Source organism: Salmo trutta, chromosome 38 (genome assembly GCF_901001165.1).
Source record: "Salmo trutta chromosome 38, fSalTru1.1, whole genome shotgun sequence".
In the NCBI taxonomy this organism is placed as follows: Eukaryota; Metazoa; Chordata; class Actinopteri; order Salmoniformes; family Salmonidae; genus Salmo; species Salmo trutta.
This window is the reverse complement of record NC_042994.1, coordinates 5,396,458-5,414,401: the sequence shown is the minus strand read 5'-3', so window position 1 is coordinate 5,414,401 and position 17,944 is coordinate 5,396,458. Positions and strand designations below refer to the sequence as shown.

At 42.5% G+C, this 17,944-nt stretch overlaps 2 protein-coding genes and 1 long non-coding RNA gene across 4 annotated transcripts; 1 reads left to right on the top strand and 2 right to left on the bottom strand.

Moving 5' to 3' along the window:
* Nucleotides 1-2,189: 2,189 nt before the first annotated feature.
* LOC115178553 (cyclin-dependent kinase 4 inhibitor D) lies at nucleotides 2,190-5,266 on the bottom strand. Of its 2 annotated transcripts, none has more exons than XM_029739809.1 (3): nucleotides 5,253-5,266; nucleotides 3,804-3,973; nucleotides 2,190-3,366 (listed from the first exon to the last, which is right to left on the bottom strand). In XM_029739809.1, the coding sequence occupies exons 2-3, from the start codon at nucleotides 3,945-3,947 to the stop codon at nucleotides 2,974-2,976; spliced, it is 537 nt and encodes a 178-aa protein (XP_029595669.1). In that variant the 5' UTR covers nucleotides 3,948-3,973; nucleotides 5,253-5,266; the 3' UTR covers nucleotides 2,190-2,973. The 2 variants fall into 2 exon arrangements, with proteins under 2 accessions (XP_029595669.1, XP_029595668.1); XM_029739808.1 differs by lacking the exon at nucleotides 5,253-5,266 and adding an exon at nucleotides 4,313-5,003.
* Nucleotides 5,267-6,236: 970 nt separating this feature from the next.
* LOC115178269 (AP-1 complex subunit mu-2) lies at nucleotides 6,237-13,906 on the bottom strand. Its single transcript, XM_029739372.1, has 12 exons — nucleotides 13,680-13,906; nucleotides 11,626-11,782; nucleotides 11,333-11,400; nucleotides 11,035-11,165; nucleotides 9,893-10,040; nucleotides 9,205-9,331; nucleotides 8,972-9,114; nucleotides 8,512-8,583; nucleotides 8,274-8,432; nucleotides 7,378-7,503; nucleotides 6,680-6,755; nucleotides 6,237-6,512 (listed from the first exon to the last, which is right to left on the bottom strand). The coding sequence occupies exons 1-12, from the start codon at nucleotides 13,719-13,721 to the stop codon at nucleotides 6,487-6,489; spliced, it is 1,275 nt and encodes a 424-aa protein (XP_029595232.1). The 5' UTR covers nucleotides 13,722-13,906; the 3' UTR covers nucleotides 6,237-6,486.
* A 2,511-nt stretch (nucleotides 13,907-16,417) lies between these two features.
* Nucleotides 16,418-17,534, top strand: LOC115178271 (uncharacterized). Its single transcript, XR_003872590.1, has 2 exons — nucleotides 16,418-16,457; nucleotides 16,877-17,534. It is a non-coding gene; the product is annotated as an uncharacterized LOC115178271 (long non-coding RNA).
* The last annotated feature ends 410 nt before the right edge of the window (nucleotides 17,535-17,944 follow it).

Below are 17,944 nucleotides of genomic sequence, written 5' to 3'. Positions count from 1 at the left end.
GTCAGACACAACCCAGTTTAATAACCCCCGAGACAGAGCCATAGACAAACCCTAACGGAGCCCTAACCTCTGCCCTAGACACTCCGGTAGAGCTGATAGAATTCGATAGGTGCACAAAGTATGGTAATTGCTTTTTCTGGCCTTTTAATAGGCTGGGTGGAGTTCTTACCGTATTGTTTACACCTAACAAATCACTATCAGATGTACACAGGAGGGGCTAGGGATTGTTCCTGGAAGGAGTAATAGGTCGGGTGTTGACGCTAAACTGTGCTGCTTAGCAAGTAGAGCACAAGCACAAGTCTCTGAATGCGTATCATGTTATGTTTGTTTCGGTGTGTACCAGCCAACAGGTCTGGTCATCCTAATGCAATATTTACACAAATAGTTGATCTCATCTCCTCTAGGTGAAGATACTTCCTCTAGGTGCCTCCCAGCAATATCATTTAATTCCAGCAAACTTGAGAAATGTTTACCAACTGCATGATTTAAGTTACTCAGCGTGTTGTATATCTGGGATAGCCTGGTTCCAGATCTGTTTGTGCTGTGTTGTTAATGCCTATGGTCATTGGCGTGATAATGACCATAGGCGTTGGCAAGACGGCACAAACAGATCTGGGACCAGGCTATATCTGGGAGGCAGGAACTGTGTCAATGTTTCCTATCCTAACAGATGTGATAAGCTCATAATGACTCATTATATTACTTCATCATGCATGCTAAATATACAGAAATTGAACCGGTATGATGGAAAGGTCTAGTATGGGTACCAGTCTGTTTGTCTAACGTTCCACTCCTTGTTCTCCATGTCATATGCCAAAGATGTTTAGCATGACAAGGAGTGGAATGATAGCTAAACCTACTGGTAGCCAGACTAGGAAAGTTCATTGTTATCATAACACTATCATCATGTCACAATACTGCTTAAGCATTATTTACGCCCCAAATACAGGTATTTCATAGGCACATATCTAGGATCAGATTATTTCCCCCCATTGTCAAAAGAAGAAGTGATAAGGATGTTTTGTTAGGTGAATTTTGGCTTGTGGCACGTACTGTAGGAAAACAACACATTCATTGTGCCAGGCAGTGCCCTTCTATGCCTGGACTTGGGTAAACTGCCTGGACCACTCTTAACCAAACAAGGCCTTCATTCATCCCTGTGTGCATGCGTCCGTGCGTATATGTCCAGATATTTGCCGTTACCTTTGTGTTTTCTCTGTGTAGTACATTCCATTGTGGAGTCATTAGAAATGTCCTTGTTGACTCACCTTGGAGTTAACACTCATGAGTGCAAAACAGAATACAATGGACAATTTTACCTCAGGTAAAGTACAGGTATAGTATCTCTGTAGCCACATTCACACTGCACTTAGCCCAGGACTAACAGCCTCCTTAGCCCAGAGCTAAGAGAATGCAGTGTCAAAAGGCCTCATGTAAGATGTTTTTTTTTTAGAAATGCCAATACAATAGATTAATAACACAACTGATTGGGTTTACAATACAAAGGTATGACAGTCACGAAGAGAAGACTCTTAAGCCTTAAAATATTTTCTGTCTATAATCTACATATGAATTTGTGAAGGTTCTTGAAATTGTATGAAACCACCACATTATCTCAAAAGTGTTATGGGGACACCTGTACCTAGTCAGGTTTGCCCATAGAGATAGAGAAGACTCATGGATATAACCCGTTTCAGCATGAACATCGCCATTGAGGGCTCCCACCATTTTAAAGTAGTCAACTGGGTGGGGATTCCTATGGGTTGTAGCCTCAATAGCGCTGCCACAGGTATCCTAGTGGTTAGAGCATTGGGCCAGTAACCGGAAGATTGCTGGATCGAATCCGCAAGCTGACAAGGCAAAAATCTGTCGTTCTGCCCCTGAGCAAGGCAGTTAACCCACTGTTCCCCAGGCGCCGTGGATATCAATTAAGGCAGCCCCCCACACCTCTGATTCAGAGACACATTTTAGTTCAATACATTCAGTTGGACAACTGACTAGGTACCCCCCGATCACAGATGCTATAATGGCACAGATCTAAAGATAGAGGACTTCAATGGGTTTGCCTCCCTTCTTGGCTCCACAACTCTAGTTGGATAGTGACCTCCTGTGGCTACAATAGAGTACTACACTTGTCAAAATCCTTGTATATGGACTTCATGGTGTAATAATATAGAAGATTCTTTCGATCAAGATTCTGAATTTTAATAGTCAGACATAATTGTATAACCCGTTGTTGCTATTTTACCAACAGTAACTCTTTAGCGAAGTCCCATAGAATAGAAACAAAAAAGAAAAGGTAAAGTTAAACACTTTATTTTGTGCTTCCGTCTTCCAAGGAATGAATACTTAATTTTCAATAGTATTTGTATATAAATAACATCTCAAAAAAACAAAACCGACAATAAATGTAGCTATTTACAAAAGTTCATAAGAATATTTTCAATAAATAAATACATGTAAAATTCCCAAAAATTCTAAATATGCCTAATAAAAGACACGTTTTCAAAGATAAACACAACTACCATGCAATGCAGTCATCATGGGATACACCATGTCAAGTCAAAATATCAAAGTTTGAAAGAAAATCACAAACAGTTCAATTTCCTTCACAATGAGGAATAATAATGCAATATAAGTCATCACAAACACTCAATAATAAAGCCATGTACAAGTGTGCACTTCTGAATCAAAGACGTCAAATTTACCATCAAAAGGTGCTTTGCTCTGTGCAAAAATGGTGTCCAAATAATGTCCACCATACTTATTCTTCCATAAGCTGCCAAAACAGGACGGTAAACACAAGCCAACCTCGACCAGTTACTAAAAATCATACTTTACAAAGTAAAGTTTAAATCAACGAATTCAAGTCATCAGGTTTTGAGTAGAGAGTGTAGGTAAGGTAGGTGTAGAAGGGGAGTCTATGCACCATCCAATTCGGCATAGAGAGGGGTGGTAGAGTCCATCTAACTTCTAAAGCGGGAGCGGTGGGGAGTGAGAGAACACTTTAGACTCCAGCTGTCTCTCTAGAAGCTCCACCACGTCCGGTGTACATGACGATGAGGCTCGGGCGAGGTCCACCGCTGTCTCTCCACTGGTGTTGGGACGTTTCAGGTTGGAGAGTGGTGCAAGGAACTCAATGACGTCCCGGTAGCCCTCTCGGACAGCGATGTGGATGGGTAGGGTGCCGGTGTGGTCTGGCCTGTTGACTGACGCGCCGAACTCCACCAGAACCCGGAGTGTGTCCACGAAGCCAGTGCGTGCCGCATCATGTGCCGGTGAGACTCCGCGCCGGTCTGTGATGTTTGGGTCGCCTCCGTGCTCCAACAGTAAGCTGGCCACGTTGGAGTTGCCCATCATCATCACCTAGGGAGAACAGAAGGAGACTTGATGTTAGAGGGCATTACCAAATGTTATTCATCACATGATGCAGTGTTTGACCTTTCCCTAGTGGGAGAGAGTTCATGTGATTGTAACAATTTAATGTTGAAGAATTATAAAGGATATAGGTAGCTGGGTTAGGTACATTTGTCAGAATGGTTGTCCAACACTTTAGCTATTAATGAGCAATAGACAAGGTTGTTACTTGATGCTTCAAAGAAAATAGTTTAACTCTGGTTTTCACTGTATCTCATTCAAACAACAAGGTATAAGAAACCATGGGCTGACAGATCTGTTGTTGTCTCCCTCTCCCACCCACACAGACTTAGTTAGCTACCTATATTACATTCAAAGCCAACACAGTTTGAGTCGAAATATTACAGGCTAGGACACAACGAAAGTTCAATGAGGAAGTTGGTTACCTGTAGAGCGGTCTTGCCAAATTGATTGACAGTATCGGGGTGTACTCTGCATTCCGGCCCTAGCATCCTCCTGACCTCGTCCGTATTTCCCTTGGCTGCGGCAGCGGTCAGGCTCTTGGCCGCATCACTCTGACTCAGGACCATTGTGGACGGATTTCTATATTTTCTCCCTAAAATATGAATAGAAGAAATAGCTAGTTGAGTAGCTACCCAGTATCTAATTGTAATCAACTGTTCGATTCTAGCTACGCTAGCCAGTTCGTCTCGTTAGCTAGCTCACTTTCATTTATCCCCAACCAGCAAACGTCAGCAAGCTAGTTGCCAGTAGTTCAACCAACACAGTATAGTGAGAACAAAATGCCAACAATAAATATATATTACACACACTTCACAACGTTATTTCTTAGAAATTGTGGAGCCCATTTCTAGCTAGCAGCGCAGGATAATTATGCTAGCTAGTAGCTAGCAGTCTCAAAGGGGAATCAAAACTCATATGAAAAGGTAGTTACCTTGTCTGTTCTGAAAAGATCCCGACCGTTACAGGCTCTTCTTTTCTGTCCTTTTTCCGAGATACTTTTTAAATAAATCACAGCAGTTAAATGTTGAATAACTTTGAAGGCTGCAGGACCTTTAATTTGCGCGCTGAGAACTACGCTACCGTTTACCCAACCAACATTTACAAACATTGGACAGAACGTATCTCGGCCAATCAGCGCGTTGAATGGCGAGGTGGGTGGAGTAATGACTTGGTTGCCACCATACAGTCACAGGTTGCTACAGTATCACTGTGGTAACAGTTGAGTCGACCAATGAGAAGCCATAGCGTAGAAGGCGGGCAATTTTGCGGACGTTGATGTCTTCAAAGTACATTCATTCATATTTCTAAAATGTTATAGTAAATCTCCAAAGTCAGAAATGTGATAGTAAGTCTCCAAAGTCATGTAGAAAAAAGGCGGGTTATTGAAGAAATCGTTCTCAAATGCCCGCGATTGACAGATGTGTCATTAAAACGCGCCAATCGGTGTGAAAAACGTTTGATATGTGATTTTATATACTTTCTGGCTAAAATAGCAGCTAGTATTTTGGGTGATATAAAACAATACATTTATAGCTAAAATGTTTTGTTCATTAAATGTAATAATACACAAGAAACACACACCCATAAAGCTTTCAATGCCATACAACTCTCCTTCCGTGGCCTCCAACTGCTCTTAAATGCAAGTAAAACGAAATGCATGCTATTCAATCGATCGCTGCCCGCCCGTCCAGCATCACTACTCTGGACGGTTCTGACTTAGAATATGTGGACAACTACAAATAACTAGGTGTCTGGTTAGACTGTAAACTCTCCTTCCAGACTCACATTAAGCATCTCCAATCCAAAATTAAATCTAGAATCGGCTTCCTATATCGCAACAAAGCATCCTTCACTCATGCTGCCAAACATACCCTCGTAAAACTGACCATCCTACCGATCCTCGACTTCGGCGATGTCATCTATAAAATAGCCTCCAATACTCTACTCAATAAATTGGATGCAGTCTATCACGTCGCCATCCGTTTTCTCACCAAAGCCCCATACACTACCCACCACTGCGACCTGTACAGTCTCGTTGGTTGGCCCTCGCTTCATACTCGTCGCTAAACCCACTGGCTCCAGGTCATCTATAAGTCTTTGCTAGGTAAAGCTCCACCTTATCTCCGCTCACCATAGCAGCACCCACAGGTATATCTCACTGGTCATCCCCAATGCCAATTTCTACTTTGGTCACCTTTCCTTCCAGTTCTCTGCTGCCAATGACTGGAACGAACTACAAAAATCACTGAAGCTGGAGACTCATATCTCCCTCACTAGCTTTAAGCACCAGCTGTCAGAGCAGCTCACAGATCACTGCACCTGTACATAGCCCATCTGTAAACAGCCCATCTATCTACCTCATCCCCATACTGTATTTATCTTGCTCCTTTGCACCCCAGTATCTCTACTTGCACATTCATCTTCTGCACATCTACCATTCCAGTGTTTAATTGGATTTTTTTGTTGTTATTCTGTCTCTCACTGTTCAAATAAACATAGCATTAAAATTATAGACTGATAATTTCTTTGTCAGTGGGCAAAAGTACAAAATCAGGAGAGGGATCAAATACTTTTTTCCCCTCACTGTATATTGTAATTACTTCGTCACCATGGCCTATTTATTGCCTTAACTCCCTTATCTTACCTCATTTGCACTCACTGTATATAGACTTTTTGTTTTCTTTTTCCTACTGTATTATTGACTATGTTTTGTTTATTCCATGTGTAACTCTGTGTTGTTGTATGTGTCGAATTGCTATGCTTTATCTTGGCCAGGTCGCAGTTGCAAATGAGAACTTGTTCTCAATTAGCCTACCTGGTTAATTAAAAGGTGAAATAAATAAAAAAAATACATATATATTTCAAGGCTATAATTTAATATAAACATTTAACAATCTAAGAGACAATGAGTCGAGCAATTAAAATCTCAAATTAAATCACAAATTACATTGCATGAAATAAAAGTAAAAATCCCAAACAATTTTATACAGTAACATTATTAAGTAGAGCATTTAAATGAAATTCAAAGACATTTTCCTTTTTTTAGTGTGCAATTAAATTGAACAATGATCTCTGGAAGCAAAGGAAGAAGTTAGCCACCATGGTTTAGAAGTTACTCCGTAGTTGGTAATCTAAATGAAAGAAAACAGAACAATAAAAATACTATAGGATAAATACTAGCTCTAATCTTAAAAAGTAAAAATCGTTTTTTTTTCTTAAATTTCTCTCTATGACTAAATGATGGGACTCTTTTCGCTATACATGAATAAGCTATATCTAAAGAGCATGGCAGTCCTACCTCCACTCTGTGTGATGTATCTGACCCAGGGCAAGGCCTGGTAACCACTCTTCTCTATAATTTTCATGTACCGCACCTTGAGGCACACAGTGTGACAGAGGAGAGAGATCAGGTCAGTGTAACTTGATATAATGGACCATTTGATTTTCCTAACCTGTCCCAAACCTGCTGTTTTCAACTCTCTAGAGACAGCAGGAGCGGTAGAGATACTCTGAATGATTGGCTATGAAAAGCCAACTGACATTTACTCCTGAGGTGCTGACCTGTTGCACCCTCGACATCCACTGTGATTATTATTATTTGACCCTGCTGGTCACCTATAAACATCTTGGCCATGTTCTGTTATAATCTCCACCCAGCACAGCCAGAAGAGGACTGGCCACCCCTCATAGCCTGGTTCCTCTCTAGGTTTCTTCCTAGGTTCTGGCCTTTCTAGGGAGTTTTTCCTAGCCACTGTGCTTCTACACCTGCATTGCTTGCTGTTTGGGGTTTTAGGCTGGGTTTCTGCACATCACTTTGAGATATCAGCTGATGTAAGAAGGGCTATATAAATACATTTGATTTAACCAAATGAGGCACTTGTAGCCTATGCTACTTTATGCTAAGTAAGTTAGCCCTTTGGTTCCGCATAAGCTTTTTTTCAAATGTCAATACAGTATACCAGTACTCACATGCGTGAGCACACACACACAGCTCACCTGTATCCCTGACACTGTGAAGTATGGAATCTCAAAGTTGACAGTGATGGGAGGCTTGCCCTCCATCTCATCATTCTCCACACTGGGCAGGCCAAAGCTGGCCCGCATCAGAAACTCCTTACCGCCCTGGAGAGACACAGAGAGAGAGAGAGAGAGAGAGAAACAGGGGGAGAGAGAGACAGGGGGAGAGAGAGACAGGGGGAGAGAGAGACAGGGGGAGAGAGAGACAGGGGGAGAGAGAGACAGGGGGCGGAGAGATAGAGAGAAAAATTACATTACAGAAAGAGTGAGATGGTTCATATAGGGCACTGAGTTTTTCATCCTGATGATGTGTCCTGACCAGAAAAAGAGGCTGGAGTTTTTCCAGGTCAGGAGCCTTAATGTTCTAAATTCTAGGGTACATTATAGACCCATTTCCCGGCCGACGGCCACATCATGAAAAGTTGCACACAGTTCAGAATCAGAAAGGGGTTTATTTACATGGGAGTGGGATACAGAATCCTCTGGCTTCAAATGCAGCTTGTGCAATTAACCAGATGGTTATCGTCTACAACATCATCAGAGGGTTGATTACCTAGCAAGTTAGCAAGCCAGTGAGGCAAGGTAAAATACCACAACTAGAGCTGGATAAAGCCAGGAGAATAATATACTTGTTGAACACAGCTATAGCCATCAGTCTTACGTGTTTTCATGGTCATCACTGTTAAGTTTGTCAAGGTCCCGACATCAGGGTTAGCTATCCTGCTACAGAGCTTTTTGTTGCAAAGATGCGCGCGCTTCACTTCGAATGTGACATTTGCTTGAAACAAAAAAATGGCTCTATATATTTGGCCTTGAGTTTTGTCAACAGGGAAGAATGGCTGGAGACAGAAGTGCTGCTTGGATGAAACACTTACAGGGAAGGACTTGATAGTCCACACAGCCAGGTTCTTCTCAGGGACGTATTTAGCGTGGCCCGTACTGGTCTTAAACTTGGGGGAGTCAGCGTCACTGGGGACGGGCACCCGCACCTCCACGTTGTTGGCTACTGACTGCTTCTTGAACTGACCTTTAGCCTATGGAAATAGAGAAAGGCAACTGTAGCATAGGACAATGCATAGATTCATACACCGAGTGTTACTATATAAACACTACCTTAACCATGATCTCGACTCGACTGTGAGAGAACTTCTCGATGACAGACTCAATCCATATCAGAGGCTTCACCTGTAGGGATACAGAATGTGGTTAGTTCTACCGTCAACTGGAAAGCCATTATACTACTTCATCAGTGATGTAGTGGTAGAAAAATAGGTGGGCAAATGCTGATCGCCGTTCCCTTTACTTTCAATGCATTTTTCCCGAAAAAGGTGGGTTAGCGCACACACCAAAATAAAAAAATGGTGCATGAAGTATTTCCCCTCCACTACACCACTGTACTTGATACAGACAGGGCTTACAGCTGACTCAAGTATTGATTTCGTTACAGTACTGTAACAGCGCAATGGAAGAGTGAAACTGTATGAGGGAGGGATGAGGCTATTTAGGGAGGTCATTTATGAGGGACACGTGTACATTTTCAGAGACACAATATGAATTTCTTAAGGTAACTCACGTGAGTGTTGATGCGGTAGGACATGAGTTCAGACTCTCCGTCAGGAGGGATGAAGGAGATGGTGCGGTCACTCTCGAAACGGGACAGACGAACACACTGGTGAAACTTAACGTCCTCCATCGTTACAGTCTTCCCCTTGTCTCCTGAACACACACACTCATATTCATCAACATCTAAAATGCAATTGCATCTGAGAAGCGGTGACTGTGTGTGTGTGTGTGTATTGTACATACGGCCAGTGAGGGCGAACAGCGCGCGGTCATTGAGTCCCAGTCTCAGCTCAGGCATGCCAGACAGCATGGTTTTCAGCTTGACGGCGCCCACGATGTCACTGCTCATCACGCTGCCATTGGCATTCACCTGGGGTCAACGCACGACACAGGGGTCAACCTCTGATGGAGACTTTTTATACTGTAGCTAGTTGATTTATTGAGAGAATGCTCAGCCAATTAAAGATCAAATCCACATTAGGGGAAACAGCATCAGTGTTCACCCCAACACCTTCGGTATTATTTTTATATTATTTGTATTTTGTTCAGGAGAGAAGGCGGAGAGGAGCATCCGGCAGTAGGGGAAAACAATTACAGTAGACCTACATATTCTGCTGTTCGCGCGTGCAGTGATGTCTGAGGAAAAAAAACTGTGTTCCTTGTTTCCAGAAACTTCTTTGTTGTTGTATTATCACAAACAGACATGGCAGTTCATCCAATTAAGGATTCCAGCTTTAATCAATTAAATAAATAAATTATTCAGAAAGCAAAGGTTATTGGTATTTTCAGTGATCAATATTTTCCTATGGAGATTATATAGCATTATATACACAAAATCAATTATGACAATTATTGATATTGCCCAAACACAAGCAAATTCATTGCCGAATTGCATGTATCAAACCCAACATCCTTATGGTAAACCACTCACCAGTAAGTTGATGGACTCGATGACGTCGATGAAGACCTCATTCTTCTTGTACTTGATGCCCTCTGACCTCCAGGACACAGCGTTGGTGACAGTGGTGGGAACCTTGGTCTTAGCCACCTCCAGCTTGGTGCCCTCCTGGGTGATGTACCTGGAGAGACAGCCAGTATGGACATCAGTAGCTTGATCCCAGATCTGTTTTGTATGACAACGAATTACAAGGACCAGGAATTGGCAAGACAGCACAAACAGATCTGGGATCAGGCTAAGTCAAGACAACAGTCAATGTACCTGTAGTAGAGACAGCAGTATGGAGATCAGTCTGATTGAACTTTCAGAAGTCCCAAAACTTGTCCTTACTGGTTCTAGAACCAACACCATACAGTATCTGTCTATTAAAGCTGCATCTTTATAATAATAATAATAATAATAATAATAATAATAAGAAGCCATTTAGCAGATGCTTTTATCCAAAGCGACTTTCAATCATGCATGCATACATTTTATGTATGAGTGGTCCTGGGAATCGAACTCATTACCCTGGCGTTAGAAGCGCCATACTCAGCCATACTCAGCCATACTCAGTCCATTCTCTCCATGTGGCTTTGTATGCATTTACCCAGTACACATGTTTACTAATTGACTATATTGTAACAGGGAACATGTGTATCAGTGTGTGTGTGTGTGTGTGTGCGCGCACGCGCGAGTGTTGTGATTCGCAGGCTCCCCCACCGCCTTCCGCTGCAGATCCTTTATGGTCAGCTGAAGAATGGACTGAGGTCTGCCAGGGGGCAGAAGAAGCGCTTCAAGGACCACAGCAAGACCTTCCTGAAGCGGAGAGCCTGACAACCAACCACCATACCTGGCGTCCCACCTTCCACCTGGGTGTCACACACCTCCGGGACACAATCTCATAAAGGAGAATCGTAACGTCTAGCCCAATGACACCAGCATGCAGCAGGGACACCCCTCTGCGGTGGAGAATTCACCTGCCCCTCATGTGGCAAACCACGCGGTCTCGACTTGGCCTGCACAGCCACATGCAATGGCACTTACACAACTCCACACAATAACCACAACTGGGAGCAGCGTCATCATCGAAGGACAGCCATAAGCAAGTAAGTAAGTGAGCGGGTGTCACTCACTCCTGCAGGATCTTGCTGTCGGTGGTCTGGGGGAAGCCAAAGTCCATGAGCTCGTCCAGTAGCTCATAGACCACCACAAAGTTGTCTTGTATGCTCTCCTCCTCCAACTCTGTAAAGTACTCTGTGAACACCTGGAAACAACACAACATCGATTGGCAACCTCAGTAATAATATGAGAATTATGATCATGTTCGGAACATGTTATGTTAAATGGGTAGGGAGAAACCAGTAGACACATTATGCGGTTCTTTTGGTAGTGAGAAACACTTCGGACTCAGCCAAGACAGCCAAGACTCACCTCAACCACTTTATAGAGGAAGGCATAGACCAGAGAGGCGTTGGAGTTCTTGTTGGTAGTGGCCACCACTGTTAGAACGTCAAGGTAGATAGAACACACAGGCCTATTCTAAGGTCCTAGGGTAATATGTTTAAGAAGTTCATTATCATCTTTACTCTAGGGAAAAATGCATATTTGTCTTTGTGTAGGTTCGATTAACATCTCATTAGTAAAGCTAACATTGTTTATACAGGCTACACAATGGTAATGATTAACTTTTAGCTGACTTGGGACTAAACTCGTTATAAGGATACAGTACAGGTTGGTGTGCTTGATCCACAGGAAGTGAACGTTGCCGTGCGACATGATTGGACAGGTAAGCCCCTCCTCTTCCTGTGTCATTAGCAAAGGCAGGAAATGGTCAATCTCAGCCATGTCCACGTCGCCCTTGTAGTTCCGACATATGAGCACCTGCAGGGTAAGTGGGGAAATTAATAGGGAAAGAAAAACAAACTATATGGGTCAAAGGTCACCCTTAAGGCACCTGAGTTTTTCCTAACCATGTGACGTGACTGTAAAAAAACTCATGGTCCTACTAAAGGTCAATGGGTGAGAGAGGTAATGAGGTAATGTAACAATGGTCAATGGTCAGAGAGGTGATGAGGTAATGTAGCGTAGAGGTCAACGGGTGAGAGAGATGATGAGGTAATGTAACAGGTCAATGGTCAGAGAGGTGATGAGGTAATGTAACGTAGAGGTCAACGGGTGAGAGAGGTGATGAGGTAATGTAACAGGTCAGTGGTCAGAGAGGTGATGAGGTAATGTAACGTAGAGGTCAACGGGTGAGAGAGGTGATGAGGTAATGTAACAGAGGTCAATGGGTGAGAGAGGTAATGAGGTAATGTAACGTAGAGGTCAACGGGTGAGAGAGGTGATGAGGTAATGTAACAGAGGTCAACGGGTGAGAGAGGTGATGAGGTAATGTAACAGAGGTCAACGGGTGAGAGAGGTGATGAGGTAATGTAACGTAGAGCAGATATGGAAACAGTAGAACTAGAGATCATCATTCCAGCAGCCTTCTGGATGTGTCAGGCGAAGAGGTCTCATAAACGTTACACAATATTTCATGTTGAGTCCTGTACGTGTTCCATCGATTCCATCTCTAATGAATGCTAAATGAAGGAAGAACATAAGGGCTTGACAACTCTTTGCCTTGACAAGAGATCAGATGGCTGAGATTGGGCTCCAGAGCTACACCTGTCACTCAATCAAGATGCTGCAGTGCCAACAAAGTCTAGGTGTACAGTAGTACCATGCTACAGGCTTGTAACGGTGGTTATTGTGGCCTGTCAGTTGTTGTGTCAGCCTAGGCCAGGGGTTCGGCAACAGGCGGCCCAAAACCGGCCCAAGTGATAATGTTTTTAGTAAAATCAATATAAAATATATATTTTTGGGGGGGATTTTAGTTTTTGTAAAAAAAAAAGACTAATATCAACAAGAATTCAGCTAAAATTGACTTTCATTTAATGATCGCGTCTCAATGCAATCAAGGTATGAAATTATTATTTTCAAATACGTATTTTTTTGGCTTAGTTGTGGTCAATTTGCAGTGTACAAATTATTATAATTATGTTCTGGCCCCTCGACCATAATCGGCTGGCGGCTGAATATAGTTGCCTAGGCCTACTAATTTGCATGTAGCCTAATACAACCTCTTGCTGTTGTGCCACCTGAAACCATGTCCTCATTCCCCTCCCATGACTTCTAGGGCTATTGTAGAGGGATGGGATCTTTTTATCAAATTACACCTCTAGCTGTGTGAGATTCAGGCTATACTGGTTGTGGTCAATGTTTGTTTGTGGATATGAAACCTGAATAGAGCATTCTCTTCTGTTTACAACAGGAATTACTGTGTTGTCCGCCCAACCAAATGTGATTTATTATGTGTTGATCTTTGCACTATCCTTCTACAATGTACACAAGATGACAGGTGCCAGGCAACTTTGACTCACTAACTATATTCACTTTCATGTTTGGAAATGATATGTAATTATTTTGTGGCAGCTTTTTTCATAACACCTGGTATAAGAACTTGTCAAGTCTAAAAAGGATGCAGCCACTGGCCTTATGACCCGTTTCTATCCACTTGTGTCCGGAAGTGACTTGTGTAAGGCTTGAATGGAACTGTGACAGGCAACGAATTAATCTTTAACGACGTGGCTATCTATTAATGTTTAATGGCAAGAGCAAACGTTGAACAAACTCGATTACAATCCCAAACAAACGCGAGTTAAGGTCAAGTCAAGCTAAAACTGACATTGTTTATAACGTTATCAATGACCATAATCAAAATGAGAAGTGATCTTACCTTTCCTTTCAAGTCCAGAACGAAGACAGCGGAGGCAGACATGATCAGCACCAAATGGATCACTCCGCAAGTATTTCAACCACTACAAGCTTGTCCGCTTAAATTCAAGTTAACCTTTTAAGCGTATCCTTTCGACAGTAAAGTTGTCTAAATGGGTATAAATGTACTCATGGCTCCCACGGTGCCTTTTCTTGAAGGGAACGTACGATCTGACGTCACGGGCCTCCAGGTGAAACATTAACAGCGTCGCACTCACCTGTATGGAAAAACAAGAGGCCTAGACGCACTGCTCGTTATTTCGCGAGATGGCGCAAGAGATCCATAAATGCAGGTAGGAACTTTTAGCACAATACTCACGACTTCCACAAGAGGGCAGACGTACATTAGAAAAGTAATGATTGCAAAAAAGCACCTGTCTATTCTGTACCATACAGCACATGAGGCTGGTGGCGCCTTAATTGGGGAGGACAGGTTCGTGTTAATGGCTGGAGTCGTATAAGTGGAATGGTATCAAATGCATCAAACACATGGTTTCCATCTGCATGACGCCATTCCATTCACTCCGTTCAAGATATTCTTATGAGCCGTCCTCCCCTCAGCAGCCTCCACTGCCATACAGTCTATAGACTCTATGGTCTGTAGGCCTGGCCTGCTGATAACAGTTTCATGTGATCTTGAAATATTTTGTATTTTTACTCTCATCTTGTTAAGTGAATCCTGGCTTTTATTTTCTGCTTCACATACCTAGAATTTACTTTAGATGGTTGGAGCTTTTCCCAACTAGATTTATTTTGACCTGGTGACCTTGACTTTAAACAGGCATTATGTCTGTCAAGATGTTTTCTAAGTTAATGCATTGATATTTATTGCTCTGACGTCACTTTTGGAATCTTGCAAAAAACTGGTTAACAACAAACTCACATGTTTCTCCTCAAAGTCAAACCCACCCAAAATGATCTGACACTTTACTATTTCATTACAAAACCCTAGGCCTTTCAGCGTTTACTGGTCTCTTTATCTTGACATCTTTACAAAGGACTTGTCTAGACCTGGGTTGAAATAGTATTCATCTTTATATATATATATATATATATGTATGTATGTATGTATGTATGTATGTATGTATGTGGTCCCGTGTGGCTCAGTTGGTAGAGCATGGTGTTTGCAACGCCAGGGTTGTGGGTTTGATTCCCACGGGGGACCACTATGGGAAGAAAAAAAATTATGAAATGTATGCATTCACTACTGTAAGTCGCTCTGGATAAGAGTGTCTGCTAAATGACAAAAATGTAAAAATGTAAAAAAAATGTATGTATGTATGTATGTATGTATGTATGTATGTATGTATGTATGTATGTATGTATGTATGTGTACTCTGAGTGTTTGATTGTGCGTGCATAAAGATGACAGATGGACAGAATTAGTTTGGACTTTTGGGACTAATCCATTGGATCCATTCACTGTGCCAGTCAAGCTCAATCAAGCCCAGCTAAAGTAATTGAATACTACTTGAACCCAGGTCTGGATTTGTCATGTGCAATGCCTTTACAGCTTCTATATCCGTTATAACCCTTACTTTACATGCATGGTGCCGCTACTCGCCTCCTTCCCCATTGGGGCCACAGTCCCTTCCTCTCTCTTCCTCTCCTCTCTGTACGTTCCTCTTGCTTTTATCACGCTATAGGAAAGCTGTGTGTGTGTGTGTGTGTGTGTGTGTGTGTGTGTGTGTGTGTGTGTGTGTGTATTTAGGCTATAGGAAGGCCATGGCCAACAACAGACTTCCATGTAGGAGTTGTGTATGTTATGGGAGGGTTGGGACATGTGTCAGTCTTAGTCAATTTATTGCTCATTTTGTCCAAAAGCTTTGTTTGCACCAGCTTGAAGTAGCCATATCCAACCCACAGACAGGAGAATTTGTAGACCTATTTGAGCTGTAAACTAGACAGCAACGCCTTAGTGAAACACACATGCTACATTCACAAAGGCTGTGGCCTATCTATAAAATAATAAAGGGTCAGATGTAGGCCAATGGGTGACATGCAAACTAAGGAATGCTTTGTGTACCTTTCAGACACACACATTATTTGTTTTAGTCAGTTAGTGCAGGCCTACTGCCATCTTTTCTAGTCACCCTTAACTTTACCTGTTTTTGGACAAAATGTGTCTAAAAACAGGTAAAGTTAAGGGTGACTAGCAAAGATGGCAGTTTATCCAAATCAAAGTTTAGCATCCTCCACCAATGTTTGATTTTAATCTTTAAAAAATCACCCACACACTCCAAATCAAGCATGGGCTACAGGAAGAGAGGGAGAACTGTGAAAAATGTAAACAACATTAAACCCCACTATTCTTAATCGGACCTCTTCTTCTTCCCCTGTTGTGGTGGCCTGGATGTAAAGCCAGAAGGAAAGGCCATCACCGCTGCAGCATTAGGATGTGTCTCAAATGGCACCCTATTCCGTACATTGTGCACTACTTGTCAAAAGTAGTGCACTATATAGGGAATAGGGTGCCATTTGAGATGCAGACTTGACTGACTGCAGTAGCCTTCCCATATTCCCCATATCGGGTACTTGGAGGTCCAACAATAACATATGGAAACGCTTTGTAGTTCAGACAGACTCCAAGGGAAACAAATGACTTGTAGGTCAGACAACAAATGACTTGTAGGTCAGACAGACTCCAAGGGAAACAAATGACTTGTAGGTCGGACAGACTCCAAGGGAAACAAATGACTTGTAGGTCAGACAGACTCCAAGGGAAACAAATGGCTTGTAGGTCAGACAGACTCCAAGGGAAACAAATGGCTTGTAGGTCAGACAGACTCCAAGGGAAACAAATGGCTTGTAGGTCAGACAGACTCCAAGGGAAACAAATGGCTTGTAGGTCAGACAGACTTCAAGAGAAACAAATGGCTTGTAGATCAGACAGACTCCAAGGGAAACAAATGGCTTGTAGATCAGACAGACTCCAAGGGAAACAAATGACTTGTAGGTCAGACAGACTCCAAGGGAAACAAATGGCTTGTAGATCAGACAGACTCCAAGGGAAACAAATGGCTTGTAGGTCAGACAGACTCCAAGGGAAACAAATGGCTTGTAGGTCAGACAGACTTCAAGATAAACAAATGGCTTGTAGGTCAGACAGACTTCAAGAGAAACAAATGGCTTGTAGGTCAGACAACAAATGGCTTGTAGGTCAGACAGACTCCAAGGGAAACAAATGGCTTGTAGGTCAGACAGACTTCAAGAGAAACAAATGGCTTGTAGGTCAGACAGACTTCAAGAGAAACAAATGGCTTGTAGGTCAGACAGACTTCAAGAGAAACAAATGACTTGTAGGTCAGACAAACTCCAAGGGAAACAAATGACTTGTAGTTCAGACAAACTCCAAGGGAAACAAATGACTTGTAGTTCAGACAAACTCCAAGGGAAACAAATGACTTGTAGTTCAGACAAACTCCAAGGGAAACAAATGGCTTGTAGGTCAGACAGACTCCAAGGGAAACAAATGGCTTGTAGGTCAGACAGACTCCAAGGGAAACAAATGACTTGTAGTTCAGACAGACTCCAAGGGAAACAAATGGCTTGTAGGTCAGACAGACTCCAAGGGAAACAAATGCCTTTTCCTCTCTACCTCTCTAGGTTTTACTATACAAGTTAAACTGTTCAACAGTAGCTTCTTGCTACTATCTATCCCAGGGATTCTTAAACTTTATCAGCTCAAGACCCAAATGAGAAATTGACCGTGACCCAAATTGCCCTCCAACGACTGATTTTAAATCTGATTTTAAATCTAACCTTAACCACACTGCTAACCTTATGCCTAACCCTTACCTTAAATTAAGATAAAAAAGCAAAAAAAACTCCATAAATTTTTATGACTTTGCAGCTTGGCCATCTAGTGGGTCGATATGACTGTACATTCTATTGTTCATTCAGTGCACTGCTGAGTGCCATAAAGAGGTAGACATACACAACAGACGACACATTGACGCAGCTGCTATTGTCATGACCTAGTTAAGAACACCTGCGCTAGTCAAATCATCTCCCCTTCACATGATGGCTCAAACCATCACAAGCTCAGTTCATTTAGCCCTCAGACTTCACCATGGTATGTACAGGCCTGACCGGGGCATATGGAGAAATGTAATGGACCAACTAAGTGGTGATGCTCTTGACCAGTCTTACTCTCACTCCTACCAATTTTCAACAGTGTAGAGCCACCACTGAACATATCGATGGTAGAACTACTAGTGACCAGTT

Coding starts and splice junctions, on each gene's coding strand:
- LOC115178553 (XM_029739809.1), bottom strand. CDS start 3,947: ATGGTCCTGAGTCAGAGTGATGCGGCCAAGAGCCTGACCGCTGCCGCA. Junction 3,367..3,803: donor TTGGCAAGACCGCTCTACAG/GTAACCAACTTC, acceptor TGTTCTCCCTAG/GTGATGATGATGGGCAACTC.
- LOC115178269 (XM_029739372.1), bottom strand. CDS start 13,721: ATGTCTGCCTCCGCTGTCTTCGTTCTGGACTTGAAAGGAAAG. Junction 8,433..8,511: donor GAGTCGAGATCATGGTTAAG/GTAGTGTTTATA, acceptor CTATTTCCATAG/GCTAAAGGTCAGTTCAAGAA. Junction 7,504..8,273: donor GGACTATCAAGTCCTTCCCT/GTAAGTGTTTCA, acceptor GTGTCTCTCCAG/GGCGGTAAGGAGTTTCTGAT.